Source organism: Lagopus muta, chromosome 2 (assembly GCF_023343835.1).
Source record: "Lagopus muta isolate bLagMut1 chromosome 2, bLagMut1 primary, whole genome shotgun sequence".
NCBI classification, from domain to species: domain Eukaryota; kingdom Metazoa; phylum Chordata; class Aves; order Galliformes; family Phasianidae; genus Lagopus; species Lagopus muta.
In genome coordinates this window covers 76,860,831-76,878,264 of record NC_064434.1, presented here as the reverse complement: position 1 = coordinate 76,878,264, position 17,434 = coordinate 76,860,831, and the positions used below count along the sequence as shown (strand labels likewise).

The 17,434-nt window shown below is 39.3% G+C and overlaps 1 protein-coding gene across 1 annotated transcript in view; it reads right to left on the bottom strand.

The window, feature by feature from the left end:
- The window catches only part of PRKD3 (protein kinase D3), a 42,535-nt gene that overhangs the window by 20,236 nt on the left and 4,865 nt on the right, over window positions 1-17,434 (bottom strand). The window contains exons 3-7 of the mRNA XM_048937714.1: window positions 8,122-8,260; window positions 6,297-6,428; window positions 5,432-5,589; window positions 3,174-3,363; window positions 382-459 (exon numbers count right to left, since the gene is read on the bottom strand). Coding sequence (XP_048793671.1) covers window positions 382-459; window positions 3,174-3,363; window positions 5,432-5,589; window positions 6,297-6,428; window positions 8,122-8,260 — 697 coding nt within the window. The remainder of the gene's footprint in view (window positions 1-381; window positions 460-3,173; window positions 3,364-5,431; window positions 5,590-6,296; window positions 6,429-8,121; window positions 8,261-17,434) is intronic.

Sequence of the window (17,434 nt, the reverse complement as noted above, 5' to 3'; positions counted from 1 at the left end):
GTCTCCAACCCTGGAGATACTCAAAAGCCATCTGGACACAGTCTTAGACAGCCTGTTCCAGGTGTCCCCTCAAGCAATCCCAGCCTTTCCTCATAGAGGTGCTCCAATACCCTCATCAACTTCACAGTCCTTAGGTAGATTCTCCAGAATGCTCATGCCTCTCTTATACCACATTTCACTTGCCAACACTGATGAAGTAAAACTGAAGTCACCAAAATAAATTTCACAGTGAAATCTTAATTCTCAGCAATCTCAAGTGAAGGAACTTGAAAGGTAAAATAAAAACATGTAAAATAGTTGAAGTTGAGGACATGTAAAGCTGAAGGATCTTTTTAAGCCTCAAAAGCTTGCCAGTACTTGAAAGCATGTTTCTCATCTTACCTCCATTGAAAACCACCTCTCCAAGACAGTCTTTAGGTACTTTAGATGCACAGCGTTTGTGACAATTGAATCTGCAATCTAAAACAAAAGATAAATAAGCCCACAATACCAGAATTTTACTCCTACTCAAGTAGACGCATTCTATCACAACTTCCATCACAAGCTTCAGTTCAGATGCATACATTTGCACATACTAGAAGACAGTACTGATGAGATCACCTCCAGAAGGAAATGGACAATCTTGTCCGAATGTCTTACGATGATTTGCCAGACCAGTGTACTATGTCAGCACTTTCCCTTCCAGCACAAAAGTTTTCTAATCTCTAGCTTTCTTTCTAGCTATTTTTTCTGTTATGATGCAATTTTTCCCATTCTCTAGTCTGCTCCACACCCTTTTTTCCATTGCTACTTGTTTCAAATGTGTAATCTCTATCATTTTTCCCCACCTGCTGCCTAAGATTTGCAGCCATCATAGCACTAGGATCACAATCCTAAAACACAGAGCAAGAATGCTTTGCAGTAAACCTCAGAGTTCAGCTCCCCTATCATTCAGATCAAAGATTTGACCAGGTAATAATGAAGCTCCATTTCTGCCTGCCCTAATTTCTTTGGACAGCAAACTAACAGATACACCAAGTCAAATGTGGAGATAGAACACTAACTTGGATGTGTGCCATTTCTGTATTTAAGTAGGCAGTATTTGATATCCAACAGTCCAGCACACATTAATAGCATTACAGGAATTTCCTTTGTTAGTAGCATCACCATAATTTCCAACCACACATCCGCATCATGAATTTTAAACTCTCTACTGTCCTCACTGCTGTTTTGAAACTGATAATTTAGTCCCTTTCTGCTATCATAGAACCCTGGAACAGTTTAGGTGAGAAGGAACTTGAAAGATCATACAGTTCTACCACCCTCACCAGCCACAAGCAGGGACAATCTCTCACTAGATGAGTTTGCTCAAAGTCCCATGCAACCAGGTCTTGAGGACTCCCTGGAATGTGGCATCTGTATTAAATTACAGTAACCAAATTACAAAATACAGGATCTAGATCTGACTTGCTAATCAGTAGCTTGTTGTACTTTCCTTTTAAATACAAAGAAATTATTGTCTTCCCATTTTAAGTAGCTGAGTAGCCAAACCCTGAGGCCAGCTACAATCCTGTTTACTTTCCAAGTGCCTAAGAGGAAGCATTCAAGAAAACCAACTAATCGTTCTTTCTACAGCAGTGTTTTCAGTCTGTATTATGGAATATGGTTATTTCACTAGCCTGAAGAGTGCTGGAACAAACAAGATGGTTCAGATCCTATGAGGGAACTACTAGGAAGACTAACTTATTAGGATTGACACACTCATAAGGTCCATAAAAACACAGTCTCAAACAGTTCCCAGGTCTAGCTCATAAATTAGAGCATTCCATGACACTGTTCCCAAGAGGCAGTTTGCATACAGCCACTGAGGACTGGAAGGCTAAGAAAATTTGTATGTGAGTACAGGCCATTTTGTCCCAGTTGACTTCATTTATTAACATAGTTATAGCGTTAGCCCTGAAGATCAACTCAGAGTTCAAATTCAAGCCTGGAGAATTAAGAAATCCAAGCCTCTGAGATACTCAGAAATATAAGACTGCTGAAAGACCTCAAGCTTTGGGAATGTGAGCAAAAAAAGTCAGTGGGAAACAGTAAAAAAAAAAAACACAGGAAAAAGCAGTATGAAAATGTGTTGATAGTTTGACATCAATTGCTGATATATACATATATATGTATATATACATAGCACCACACTGCTTAAATGAATATCTCTTAATATACCTACTTTTCTTCTGTGTACAAACATAATATATTTTCTAAGGTAACTTTCTATACCTAAACAGTATTTTCTACGAAGAGTTTCCTGAGAATGAAGTGGCAACCCCATTTGTTCAGTTGAATATGCAATCACAACCACTGGAAATGGTCAGTAATTTAAAACTGCAAAACATCTTCCGTAGGCTTCGTTATTTATTTACTGCAAGTATCCAGGAGATACGGTGACTGAAGAGTCAAACAGTTAGGGATGCAGACTTTGAGAAGGCTACAAAAACTGCAAATTAATAAGAAGTAAAATGGAAAATAGAATTACTCCCCATCAGCAGTATTTTTAGTCAGCAGAGAGTTATCACAGATACAAGCCTACACTTTTTGTTCTAAGTGACCTCTTCCAACGTGTTGATCTTTGGTATTCACATTTGATAAACTTGTGTGAGAGACATGAAAAATCCTTACCATATTAACTTTTAGGATTCTCCACTAGTTTTCTTGCCTGCAACAAAGCTAACAAATCTGTACGATCCAGTCATGAAGAGGCAGAAGAAAAGCACAATGCCACAGTTATATCCTGGGATAGGCATGGAGGAATCTGAGAGCTGAAGTCATGAACATGAACATGTGCTCAGTAAAAACCACCTGATGGAGCCTAATCTAGTTCAGGAAAGGTACAATCCTTGTAATTTTTTCCAAAAGATAATAATCACTATCCTGTATTAAAATAACGCCACAAAAGATACTGAAGTCTTTAGTGATGAGTGTAGAAGACATTTAACAAAGGGAAGGATTTCCTGTTTTTATTAATAGCTTAGAATTATTGTTGAATTATGATGTTTCCATTCCACATGTGATTAGATCTCAGTTTTCATAAAAATATATATAATGCAAATAGGGGAGCCACAATCCTTTCCAAAAAATGTATTTTTTTCAAATATTATACTGCTCTGATTCATATCTGTGGCAGAAAAATAAGTGCATACCTTTACACTGCATTCCTTGACGAAAAAGGCCCTTGAGCAGCCGTTTGCAATACTGACATATGGTGGGACGAGTGTAAGAATGAACAGCAAAGGTGTGCGGAACCTTCACTCTGCAAAGCACCATCTTTTCCATCCAGATGGGACGGCCACTCCAGGAGGGAATCCTTTTACTAGGTTCTGGACAGCAGCGCTAGAATAAAGAAGGTATACATATAGGACTTGCAGCAAACGAATTTCCACCTCATTAAAAAAAGAAAAAGAGAAGGTGGAGTAGATAGTGACCAGATGAGAAAGCAAAATTTGGCCACGAGGCCTCTGACAAAAAAAAATTTATTTAAAAAAAAAAAAAAAAAAAAAACTTGGAATAGGCTTGGGAAGCACAGGAAAGTTTGTATGAACATTTATTTCCACAGGAACTAAAATCCCAAACAAGGTTAAAATTCATTGATGACGTGACAGGGTTGGGTTTTTTTTGCTTTTTAGAGCAACCTGGTAAGGTTCACAAATAGCATATGCAGATCAGCATATACAGACCTCATGTAGATACTAAAAAGCCACTATTAAGACTCCCTAGAGCCTCCTCTTCTTCAAGGTGAACAGCCTCAGCTCTCTCAGTCTGTCCTCACAGGGGAGGTGTTCCATCCCTTGGATCATTTCTGTGTCCTTCTTCTGGATGCACTCCAACAGGTCTACATCTCTCCTGTACTGAGGACTTCACATCTGGACACAGTATTCCAGAAGAGGTCTCACCAGCACAGAGCAGAGGGGCAGGATCACCTCCCTCAACCTGCTGACCATGCTTCTTTTGATGCAGATACAGCTTTCTCAGCTGCAAGGGCACACTGCTGGCTCATGTCCAACTTACCACCTACTAGTACCCCCAAGTCCTTTTACATCCCCCAGCTTTCACTAATATCAGGGGTTGCTAAGAGCCAGGTGCAGGACCTTGCACTTGGATTTGTTGAACCTCATGAAGTTCACCTGAGCTCACTGTTCATACTTCCTACGTCTCTATGAACAGCATCCTCTCACTCTGGTGTGCTGACCACCAAAAACTTGCTGAGGGTGCACTCAATCCCACTGCCAATATCACTGATGAAGTTAAGAGCACAAGTCCCAGTACTGAGCCCTGAGGGACATCACTTGTCACTGATCTCTGTCAAGATGTTCAGCCATTGATCATCATTCTCTGGGTACAATCTCACAATGAATGTCTCATCCACTCATCAGTCCACTCATCAAATCCATACCTTTCCAATTTGGAGAGAGGGATGTTATGTGTGACTGTATCAAAGGCCTTACTGAAGTCCAGCTAGATGGCATTAGTGGCTCTCCCCTTGTCCACTGATGCAGTTACATCATTATGAAAAGCAACAAGGTTGGTCAGACAGGACCTACCCTTGGAAACCAAGCATCCCTATCACCTTCCCCTCTTCATATACCTTAGCATAGCTTCCAGGAGGATCTGCTCTGTGACCTTCCCCAGCACTGAGGTGAGGCTAATATGACTGCCGTTCCCTGGGTCATCCTTTTTACTCTTCTTAAAAATGGGTGCTATACTGCCTTTTCTCCAGTCACCGAGGACTTCACCTGATCACCATGATGCAATTTAGTTAAGTGGGAAAGACTCCTTTTACCTTTTAGTGAAAGTGGCAATGAAACAAGTGCATCCAATAACAGTCTGCCCTATCTCATGAGTATATCCAATGAACTCTCAGCAATCGGAATACCCTTCATAACAAGTAACTAGTATGGGTGATGCTTTTACTGCATGCTCTTAATCCCCTGCACCCTTCCATGATAAGGTTGGTTTATTAAGATTTTTAAGCAGAAAGCTTAACAGTGTACCAGAACATTCTCGCCTCTCCCCAGATAAAAGCTTACAATTTGTTCTGATTTAGCCAAACAATTATTCTATACTGATACAGTAATTACAGAATAAATGTGTATTACAAAGGCAGCAAGGTATTTTATCATTCCCAAATTCAAGGTTCTCATAGCTCACATAACCACTAGAGACAGAGTAAGAACAAAGTAACACATAACTTATCATTTCCTTCCATTTCTCACAATAATAATAGCTATCTGTAAATGTCTCAGTCTAGGACTCAACAGAGATTTAAAAATGAACTAAAACCAACCACAGTGGTTAAATCCAGCTCTCTCATAATCATTTTTAACCACGCACAACACTAGCTACTTCACCAAAGATAAAAAGTTTTAAAACGAGGAATTGTTTCCCCTTTCACATTACATACCTCTTCAGAAGCAGAGGATGTGTATTCAGCTTGTGCTGGTCTTGGAACTGAAAGCCCTGCTCCTGGTAAAGACACGTTAGACAGACGCCTTTTTCTCACTCCACTACAGTTATTTGGAATCTTGAAGGCACACCGCTTATGGTAGTTTAATCCACAACCTGAAATAAATGATTTTTCAGACAAAAAATTGAAGAAAAAAAAAAGAAGAAAAAAAAAAATTGAAGTAACAAAAATAGTATCTGTATTTTGATAAAGCAGTTGAAAAATTGGATCCAAACGAATGGTAAAGAAACAAACTGTTCTGTTAAACACTCTTATGTTAGTGTTCTTGATGTGATTCACAGAAGCGGCTTTTTTTGCACTGCTGGCTTTATTTATTGATTTCCAGTAAGTGCAGCTCTAGAAACAAGGTATAAGACTCTGATGCAGCTGATCTCCCTTCTCTCTTCTCCTCCCACCAGGAGGCTTTCATCACTCTTTTGCTCTGGAGAACGGGAGCCAAGGAGCAGGGTTGGTACCTGTCAGCAGGCTGCAGAACGTTCTGCAGCCAGCTGGATGAAGGCCATAAGCAATGGGATTTCCCTTCAGGAGTCTCTCCAAAGAATGTGCTCCTTGTGCAAGGAACAAGTCTGTCAGCTAGATATTTATTCAAAGTGAGAAACAAGTACAATTCTTCAATTGTTTGCCAAGGTCACACATAATTTGCATTAAAGTCAGGATCAGAATTCGGGTTTCCAGATGCAGACTTCCAACGCTACAAAACATTATGTGCTTCCATTTTGAAGAAGATGCATTTTCCTCTTTCATACAAATATGGATACAAATATCAACAACCAAAATACAACAAAAAAAATCACAGACTTACCTTCACATTTCAGTCCTTGTCGTACCAAACCCCAAAGCATCTCTCCACAGTAGTCACAAAAAGTAGGAGCCTTGTAGGAATGCACATAAAGCGCATGAGGACGAATCTGGAAATCCTCAACTGTAGCCAAAGCTTTTAAAAAATTGCAGAAAGTTATGGTTCTTGTCATAAGATCAACAATATATTATTTCCACATACTCTTGTTATAAAATGGCAGACTCAAAGAACACTAATGAGCTGTTTACATATGAGTATTATGCTGTATAACATTTAAATACACATTTTGTGTGGAATACTCTATTTTCAGAAAGCTTGTTTATTAAGGAAAAAATCCATCAGACTGTAGGCTGACAGCCACAACTAATCAACAGTCTGAGTTTGGAATAAAACATGCAATTTTCAGAGTTTGTTGGTTTGTTCTTTTTTTTTTTTTCCATTTCATGTTTAAAGGGAAACCTCCCTCATTAAGTTAAGAAGGAATAAAAAAAAAAAAACAAGCTTTATTAAAATCAGCTTAGAGGTAAATAACTGAGAAAAAGTTAATTTTCAACCTGTTTAGCAATTCACAAAATTTTCAACCCAAGGACAGGTTAGACTTTTATCTTCTTCAGGACTTTCTCAGTAAAAGTTATTAGATTGAACTTGTCCAAACAGAACTATGGATAGAGTTTCCATGAACACTGGAAACTTCACTAGACCTCTTCTGTTTCTTAAACAAGCACTAATACATTTAAAATGAGTTTTTGTCCTCTTTTCTTTCTCTGAAATGAGAAAAACTGAATTTATGGCAACATTATATTCCCCTCATGGCTATTATCCTTTGATTACAATATATAATAACACTTCATATTCAGATTTCCATGTCTCAGTTTAAAAAATCCTATTGAAAGAGATTTATTTGTCTTCAAAATGCCTCAGATCCTCGTGGTCTGTCTCTATTTATAAGGAAACTGTCAGAGATTGTCAAGAAGATAGACGCAAAAGTTTCCCCCAGTGTGCCATTAACCAGAAGCAATGAAAAGTTCAAACCAAGATGATCAATTACTGAACATCCCAAACTTGCCTAGAACAGTGGGTCCTGAATTGCAGCCAAGAAACTCAGCCTTATGACTCTGAAAATCATACTTTATTGACCCAAGTAATAAACCCCAATACAGCCAAGACTTCTGTCTTTCTAGAATGCAGCCTCAGTCTGGCACTGACTCCTCAAAGCCTTGAAGAACTGCTCAATATTGGTTCAGCTTCTATTTGCAATTTAGCTAGCAAGTAGTCTACAGATGATTTTTAGTTGACTTCAATGGAGTTTTTCAGAAGCACGTACAATCCAGGTTAGTTAGGGTACTACATGTCAATACCACTGCTGCTACAGACTTCATTATTTCAAAGAAACTGTTTTCAAACACTGCAGTAACTCTTAAGACTGCATTCTCACGGGTATGAATTAGCAACTGCATTAATAGGAAGCTTTTAAAAGCAATACAAACCGTCAATGCAAAACCTACAGGCTGAAAAAACTGTCAGATCTAAGCAAAAGAAAACCAACACCACTGAAAAAGCAAATCCTGAATACTACCTGCATTTCACCTTCAACAATTAATAAACTCAAAGAAGATTAAAACACAACAATGAAACAACAACAAAACTTAGCACTGATGCATCAGTACCACTCAGTTTTCTTGGAAATCTCCACCCCAAAACACTGACCCAGTGTGAGACTACTTAATCAAAAGAGTTCAAGGCAAGCATGATATTACTAATCCATAAGGGCCCGTTTTCTTTTAAGCAATTGAATAAAGTACTGTTCCACTGTTAGAACAATACCTACCAGAGAGAACAACCTCAACAAGATCACCCTCATGTATCTCTTCTGCTGATGTAATCCGTTGCAAAATATTATCTGAGTTCAGGTCATGCCGGAAGAGGAGAATTTTGTCATACATGCCAAAGAAACCACACTCTGGGAACTGTAACAAAAAGTAAACTCAAATTAACACATGATTTTTGCTAATCCTATTCACAAACTGAACTTCTTTTTCTTTTAATAATAGCTACAGAACTTCTGTGTTTTAACTGTCCTAAAGGCGGGGGGGGAAGCCTGATCTGCTTGACTTATTTTTGAGGAAATGGAGCATTTGGGGTTTTTCTTTGGGTTTTTAATCTCTGACATGAGTAATCAGTCTGGCCAACCTGAAAACCGACACAGATCTTTAACTCAGCTTATCACCTCCTACAGGCCTCACTTCACAGATATTCTGAGCAGCCAGGCAGTCTGCTCCAGACACCTCAGGAGCACCTGCCACATTTCCTTAGAGAAGCAAGCAAAAAAGGCTCCATGCTGGCATTCCACAACAGATTCGATTTGCAGGCATATTAACTAAATTCATCCCAGTGACAGAGAGTAATACTCCAAATTCATATAGGAAACAGATATGGATGGTTCCACCCTGGAGGTGCTCAGAGCCAGCCTGGATGAGGCTTTGAGCAACCTGGTCTAGTGGGAGATGTCCTTCCCTATAGCAGAAGGGTTGAAACTAGATGATCTTAAAAGCCTCTTCCAACCCCAACCATTCTATGACTCTTTGTAGTAGGGGGGTTGGAACTACATGATCCTTGAGGTCCCTTCCAACCCGGGTGATTCTGTGATTCTGTGACATTTCACTGAAAATAGTTTTCTTATTCTGTATTTGCTTCACTCTCTATCGGTGAATGTTATTAACTTATTAAAATAAACAGTTTAAAAATTAACAGACAGTTCACAGAGAAAAGGGGCAGGAGTAGATCCTGGAGAGCAATGAGTATCAATCAATCAGCTTCTTTGGCCCTTTTACTTAATGCAGAACTCAATCAAACTCAAGGTGTGAATAAACACACAGGAGTGCTTGACAGATGATAGGAAGTGTGGGAAAAAGCACAGAATAGCATACGACAAACTTTCAATGGATTAGGTAGTAAACAGATTACAGTTTGGTAGTATAGGCCTTGCACAGTCACTAGCAGGGTCTAAACTGCATGAAACCTGTGGTGTATCAATTGTCCTCAGCTAAAGTAGCCAAAGACTTGTTTCTACCAAATCAAACACATAATGAAGGTATCCGTCCTGGCCATTGTTTTCACACTCCCTTCCCACTCAGAGAGAAAATAATTTCCTCTTTCCGGCAGCAGTTTCATCCAAAATATTAAAGTGGCCCTCTCTGTTTTGGTGTGCACGTCCTGTACGTTTACAAACTTTCACAATAGGCTTCTGTGGGACGCAGAGGCCTTGAGGGGCTATTTTACATTCCTCACAAGAAGGTAAAAGGGTTGCTCATTGTCCAACTACTGCCTGGACTCCGATGGCCCCTTATGCCAAATCACAACAGATTTTCCTCCAGTCCCCCATATTTGTAAATCTGGCCCTTCTGTAAAGCTACAAAGCCTTCCGTGTTCAATTACTAAGGAAGTAAATTATATTTACAGGATTTGAATATACACTCTGAGGTATTACTCCTTGATCTCATACATACTGTTCAGCCATGAATCACATTTAATGTTAGTATCAATAACACAAAGTTAACACATCCATGCTGCATTCAATTTTATTCCTCAAGACAACTTCTAATTGTAGCACATCAACGGCACCACCTTGCTGACTAACAACTCCAACAAAAGGGAGAGAAAGTTAGCACAGACAGAAGCTATCAGCCTGCAGATAAATGTGACACTTCTTACTGACACTGGTAGTCAACTTCAGCTGTCAGGACGGACAACTGATGATTTAGAGGTGGTCTGAACTATTGCCTCTTTGTTCTCAGTTCACAAACTCCCCTACAAATCACAAGTGTTATGGACATAATATATGGGCATAACATCACAAATCTGGGATATTTCACAGATTTAAGACCCTTTCTTCTGATAAAGATACATCTCTTTTTTTCATTCCTCAAGCCCATAAATCTATCATGCAGCTGCCAGAGCATCCCTACACACTGGATGCAGGGTATTCCACCCCAGTAACTAGAGATCACAATCACATACAAAAAAGCATTTCTTGTATAATCTACAGATGGATAGTCAAATCATCTTTGTGACAGCAAGTGTAATAATTAAAAACAATTTACTGTTACATTCCTTCAAAAGTAGCAACAACATGAACACCAAATTTTGTAAACAACAGTGTAGCACCTGTAACTAAGGTCTGGGTTTCATGTAAATTGCACACTTACACTCAGTTTATTTTTATGGAATAAAAGTACCGTAAGAGAAAAAGCAAAATCATCCACTAAAGATTACTAGAACAGTTGGCAACAACATTCTCAAACAGCTCTACATTAATTAAATTGACATTTTGAGCTGTTAGGAGTGCTTACGATACTGCGGTTACATGTTTTACTGCCCTCATCTCTCAAAAAAGAGTACACCTACACATAGATGAAATGACTTGTCTGTTTTCACAACCATAATATTTAACCCATAAAAGATAATACCTCTATTTACAAACACCATCCTGATAAACAGCAGAATTACAATCCTGGGCCGAACAAGACTAGCAGAATTCTGTGGTAACAGGTATTGCAAGTTGTCTGCATACAGCTGCTGCAGATGCATGTGACAGACTTCATTCAGAACTTCTATATGTTTTGTACAGCCAAATTGTTGGAATACCTATGTATCCATATTGCCAGCAAGTAGAAAGACCAGAGTGAGTGAAACCAAGCACCAACAACCACAGTGGGGCTGCTGCCTCAGCAGCTTATGTATTCAGGTGCCAGCAACTGGGGAAACTGGGATCCAGCAGCCACTGCTGGGCAGTGCACCTGAGCCCAGCATGTTTATACGCATATGATGCCATTACCAGAGCTTCATCACGAACTGCCAAAGGGAGAAGGATGAGGCTGTTAGTACTGCTTGTGCACCCACAAGTGCTAAGTGCGGGAACACAGCTGTGTGTGCGGCACCCCTGTGCCTGTGCCCACTGGGAGCACACGGCCTCGCTGTTGCCTGGGCCTGCAGCTGTCTGCAGACTGCCGGATTCAGTCCTCCCTAACCACACCTTTCACATCTGATAAACAAGTCCTGCCCTTCCCTTGCATTCCCCTGTTAGACAAGAACAGACCCTGCTGCACGGAGTCCCTGAGCATTCCCTTCCACATGCCTGAGCTCAGACCAACTTACCAGACCGCACACAGGCCTGGGTGCCCCAGGCTGGCTGCCCTCTGCACAGCCGGCCCCGAGCAGCACAGGTGGCCCACCATAGCCCACACCTAACATGCTTGGCTTAGCTTTGGTGCTCCTGGCAGGCCTGCAGTGCCCTGCTCTGCTCTTCAGCAGCAGGAATACAACATTCCCTGCTGGCACTTCAGGCAGGATGCGTGTGGACTGCTGGCCAAGAACAACCTCATCAATTAACACGGGGATTTTTCTGTTGAGGTGTTTCTTCCCCCCTCAAGTAGTATCTCTTAACAGAATGTTTACGCAACCTTAAACTATGCTCAACTTGCACACTACCAAATTTTTCTCTTTTGTAGCACAGCACAGTACAGCTTTTATAGCTGTCCTTACTCTCAATTACATGAAGTTGTTAAGGAGGAACACCATCGAGCTCCTTTGATGCGTTAAGAGCTCATAATGTAAACTTGAAGACAAAACTCAAAGCCGAGTTTTTTAAAGCCTGTTTTATTTTACAGGATTATGTAGCTATTACTTTCTTGCCTAAAAGCCCAAACCATCTGCACGGTCACTCAGAAAACAAACTGCTAATCCCAATATCACTATGTTTCCTAAAAGCAAAAGAGAGACTGTTCCCAGTGCTAGCAGTTCCAAAAGAGCATCTAACTACAGGAAATCACTTGCGGGAAGTCTACATATGCGTGGACTGTGCCAAGTTCATCTCTGGTACACAAATATTAACATACATGAAGAATATATGTGGTCCTTTGCACTGGGGCAGTACTAGCACAGTTATCACTACTGCATTATTAGGGTTATGCTGGGAAAAACGATTGGCATCACTCAAATGCTTAAAGTAAGTATTACAACATGTCTAGTTTTAATTGATAGTGCATTACACCGTTCCTTTTCCCCAGACAAATGCAACATACAACTGGGTTTCTTTCTATCTTGGCAGTAACTGAAAAATCCTTCTAGTTCAAGTTCCAGGACTTACTTTACGAAGTTCTGGACCAGTTGCCAAAAATTCACACTGGGGAAAAGCGTAGGCGGATATTGTTTCAAGATCCAGTATCTCATGACCCATCATAACTCAAAACAAATGCTTCAAATCACTGGAAGTTAATCCCCAAGTCTAATGGTGCAAAATACCCTTACCTTGGAAAGTCTCTTCGTTCACTGAAATCACTCTCATCCATTCTCCCGCATGCTTATGCAGCTATCCACTCCCACTCTTTAAAATCGTGTGCCAAATCACATTATCACACAGAGAACTAGGCTTCAAGCATGGTGCATGAGATACTTCCCTCTCCGGATGCCTCAGTACAGACACACTTGGACTACTGCTTGGCTAGGTTTTCCAGCACAGAAACCTATTAACACACTGCAGATGCTCCACTGCCCCGCACGTATTTCATCTCTTTGCCCCCTAACCTCCCCTAGCCCCCTCCCCCATTTTATTGAAGGCCTGTTTGCCTCTTGTGCCCCAGCTCTCTAACTCTGCTGCCTTATTTAGCTCCTACAAGGAAAGCAGATGGCAAGTCAAGAAGGCAGACCTACAGGGAAAAACATTCAAATACAGCTCATGAGTACAAAGCATGGTTTGGATTCATTTCAGAGCCACTCAAAAATAAGCACTGTGAACCATTACAATATTAATTTGGAGGTGCAACAACAAAAAAAAAAAAGTGGTTGCAGTATTACTACCTTCTTAGTACACCAAATTACTAAAAATGGATCTCTATAACTCTGAGAGTAATGTCAATCAATTGTAATATGATCTTTGCAATGGGATTCTTTTACTTCTCAGTATTTTATTAGTAAAACATCTGTTAACAGTTTAGAAATCATTTTAAGCTTCAAGTCAACACCTCTGCCACAAACGGGTTAGATAGTTCCCCACTATTACGACAGTGTCCAAACCTTCAGAAGACATCTCATAGTCATTCCACATGTTTTGGTCTTCTCACAACATTTTTTACCCTCTTCAGCAGCCATTAAAGAAGAACTATCTATCTAAACCACTGCAGTTCAGTTCCATTAAAACTGAACTTCTTTGGTATACAAATAATACAAGCATACAGTTAATTGTCACTCGGTTAGAAAAGACAACAGCATTATTTGTATGTTTTACATGTCAGGCTCTTTTTTCCCTGATTTTCAAAGCAAAATGTTTGGACACATCTCAGCTTTTGTCTCCTTCCCCCAAGTGTAGTTCATCTTCAAAGAAAACTGGCTTGTTTTCCAAAGAATCTACAGACTTCAGTCATAACTCAATTATCAAAAACAAAATCTCACTTAGACTAATTAAAATGAGAGCCAGAACAATCAAGAAAGCACATGCATACTAACAATCACATGCAACTCAGTTTAAATTTTCAACCAAAGAATACCAGAACCAAGACACTTATAAATGCAGTTGAAGTATGAAGCCACACAAGCAGTAGAAAGACCCACAAACATGCAGAATATAACTCCTTTTGAATGCAACTATACTTGCTGTGACTGTGTTCTCCACACCTTACACAATTCAGAGCACTGAATAAATAAATGAGTACATGTTAAACGCTGTAAGTAGCTATTAACAATTCAAAGCTTGAATTTAGACAAGGGAAAATGACATATTGTAGCACTAAATAAAGAGGAAATTAACAGTAATAAGAAAGCGTTGATAAGAAGAAATTTAATGTAAACAATGTCACCTTAAGACTGTACAGAGAAAAAAAGATGACCAAAAAAAAAAACAAACTTGAAAAGTGGTAAAGATTAAAGTACAAAGAAGCATAAAGAAAGATAGAAATCTAGGTAGCCATAAGAATACAAAAGCAAATTTGATGCTGTGAAACAATTACTTAAGTAGTTGAAAGAGTGATCAAGGTGGGATGACCAAAAATGAGGACAACAAAAATGCTATTCCCAGCAATTCAAAGACACCAAATATAGAAGTAACAGGAATTGAGATAAAAGCAACAGATGCAAAATATGCATTTCAAACTTTTATATTAGCAAAGGAGAGAATCTTGAGGCCACTACAAAGATAAAAGTGAAAAAAACAACATACAGAAGAGATGGTTTGATGATAGCAGAATTGCAAACATTATTAGTGGAGATGATTTAAGAACAATCTGAAACAGAGAGACCATAGAAGAAAAAATTACTTTTGGAGATGAACTCAGAAAGATAAGATCCAACACAGACAGAAAAAATAAAAGGCGGGTTCAAATTCAGTATGAAAAAGATAAAAGACAAGAAACAAGAGTAGCAAGCATGAATGGAAAACTAGAAATATAAAGGCAGAGAAAGATAAGCAAAAGAGTGACAAAGTAAATTTGGGTTGGCTTTGGTTTTATTTTTAACTTTTGAGTTAGGAAGTATAGCCACAAGACGTTATGAAAATACAGAGGGAGGTTTATTAATCAGTAGGACAGAAGAAGTGCCCCCCTTTGACTGTAAGAGGGTGCAGTGAAGTGGAAAGAAAAAAAAAAAAACTAGGTTGGAAGATTAGAAACAGATTGTAGAGGTTGGCAGCGTATCAGCACTCAAGTCAAAGAGACGGCAACGGTTAGAAAGAGCGATGACAATTTTGTGCAAACACCCTAAGATAGGTGAACAAGTGGCTGACTTCAGAGCAAAACGTAGCAAGGCCATTGGAAGAAAGGTATGTAAAAGAGGATGCTGCGTATGACTGAAAATGAAAAGTGTGAAATATAGGTTAATCGACAAAAAGGGTAGATAAGGGAAGTTTCAAAGTCACATAAGTAAAGACGTGCTTAAGAAAAACTTGCCTTGCAAATACTCAAGCTATTAAAGTAATAACAGAACAATAAAATGTTTTTCATTTACAGCTTTTACTTTAACTAGGAGAAATAAGTAAACTGAAATAAAGCACTTATAACACCATATGCTGCCTTACATAATTCTCAGCTTGCAGACAGCGGTGCATCACCACATGTAAGCTTCTAGTTTTAGACTAGCAAGCAGCACGCTCTGCTTCTTCATATCCGGAACAAACAGTGTTTAAACGCAAGATTGAGAGCTTGTCTCTGTAACACTTTATCACAGTGCAAGGACACATTCTGCCCATCTACAACTTCTCCTACAGACAGCTCTCTGCTTTTAAACACACTTTCTATTCCCATCTGTTCTTGCTTTGGTTCTTCTTCAGACTCTCCCTGACAACTGTATGTCTGGTACTTCAATATACAGCAATCTACATAAGGAATGAACAGAAAAGATGGATTAAGACTATGATCAATAATATTCTGAAGCATCCCTATTGTGTCTCAAGCCAGGCTTTGCTGAGGACTTCTTTTAAGCATTCCAATATGCAAAATCATTAACTTAGCAATCCTCAAATTCAACTTGAAAAAGCAGTTTTGCTCCTCTCCTGATGTTGGCCGTATTTAACAGAGCTGTGAGACACATCAAATCTTTGCATTGCTCATCACTCTCTCCTGCAAATACATGCCTGCTGCTTCTTTAGTTTCAGTTCTGCTGATGCTACTTTTAAGCACCCTTCTGCAAACACTGAACAAGCTGCACAGAACAGCAGCATCTGAAACAGGAAGCACAACTGATCATCACCAACACAGAAAGACTGGTAAGACAAAAAACACTGTGAAAATGCATTAGGTAAACACAGTGCTTAGTTCCTAACCAAACTGCTCCCTCAAATAAGTTTTGTTCAAGATAGGCAGAGAAATACGAGTCTGAGATATGATATAAATGAGTAAGGAAACTTCTGTTTAATCCTAGTAGAGTAAAATACCATTCAAATAAGAAGACAAGCTATGAACAATTCCAAATATAAAAGATATCTGTCCTTTTCCATTAAAAAAAACTGCAGCAGTAAATTGCAGGCTAACTGCAGAATTATCACAAGAACAAACTACAATATCCTAAAAGTGATAACCAGGAATTGGTCAAGAAAAGACAGTATGAGCAAGCTGCAGAATGCCAGAGCAAAGGGAAGCTTTAACACCACTGAATTTCAAAGGCATGCCCAATAGCTTCATGTCTGCAACTGGAAAAAAACAGACAGCCATATGCACAGCAGAAGAACACTGTTTACAGCTTTTTACACAAATCAGGGATTTATATATTAGCACTAACACATTCAATATGCTTGCAACAGCCACCAGATCTATGAATAAAATGCAGGCAGGACATATTACTGTCAGACAGAGGGTGGAGGGAGGATATTGCCACTTGTGCACTGGGTGCAGAACAACTCACGAAAGATGAATCTACCGTACATTTCCTGATGAGTTTGCTGTTTGCAAGCAGGCACTCATTGAGTACTGGTAGCATCAGCTGCAGAGCATGCACTGAAACAAAGCCAGATGGGAAAAGGCAAACTCTGATCCCAAAATCTTTACCAGTTTTGCAGTAGATTAGGCTCAGCATGTAATAAGCTCCTTAAGCCATACCAAGAAATTGAGCTAGAGAACAGAAAGGAAAAGTAAGCGTGAATATATTTGCTTTCATCTTTCTTCAAGAGAGAAGACAGGATATATGCACACACAAGGAGTTACACAGGAAGAAAAAGGCCCTAAAATGGCTGCAAAAATCGCACCTAACGCATATAGCACAGGGGGAAAAAAAATACAGAAGAAAAAAGAAAATTGACCCACATAACTTGTCTGTTTAGAAAGGCACTAACGTGATGAAGCACATTGTGGTAAGCCATAAAATGATTATGAAATCAACTTGCCTGCCAACTAATTTGTAAACATTTGGAAGATGCAATGGGTTGTGAGATGGGGAAAAAGATATGCAAGTATATGCAAACAAGAGTTCATATAATATTTGCATTCAGTTTCTCTCAAATACTAATGGAAAAAAAACTACCCAGTAAGACTAATCAACAAAAGACGCCAACCATTACAGTGAAGGACAGGGAGAAAGCAATTCCCTACAAAATAACATATCCTCAACTTCCTTTAGGGATAAAAGCAATTATTTCATAATTAATTGAATGAAACGGTGTTAAC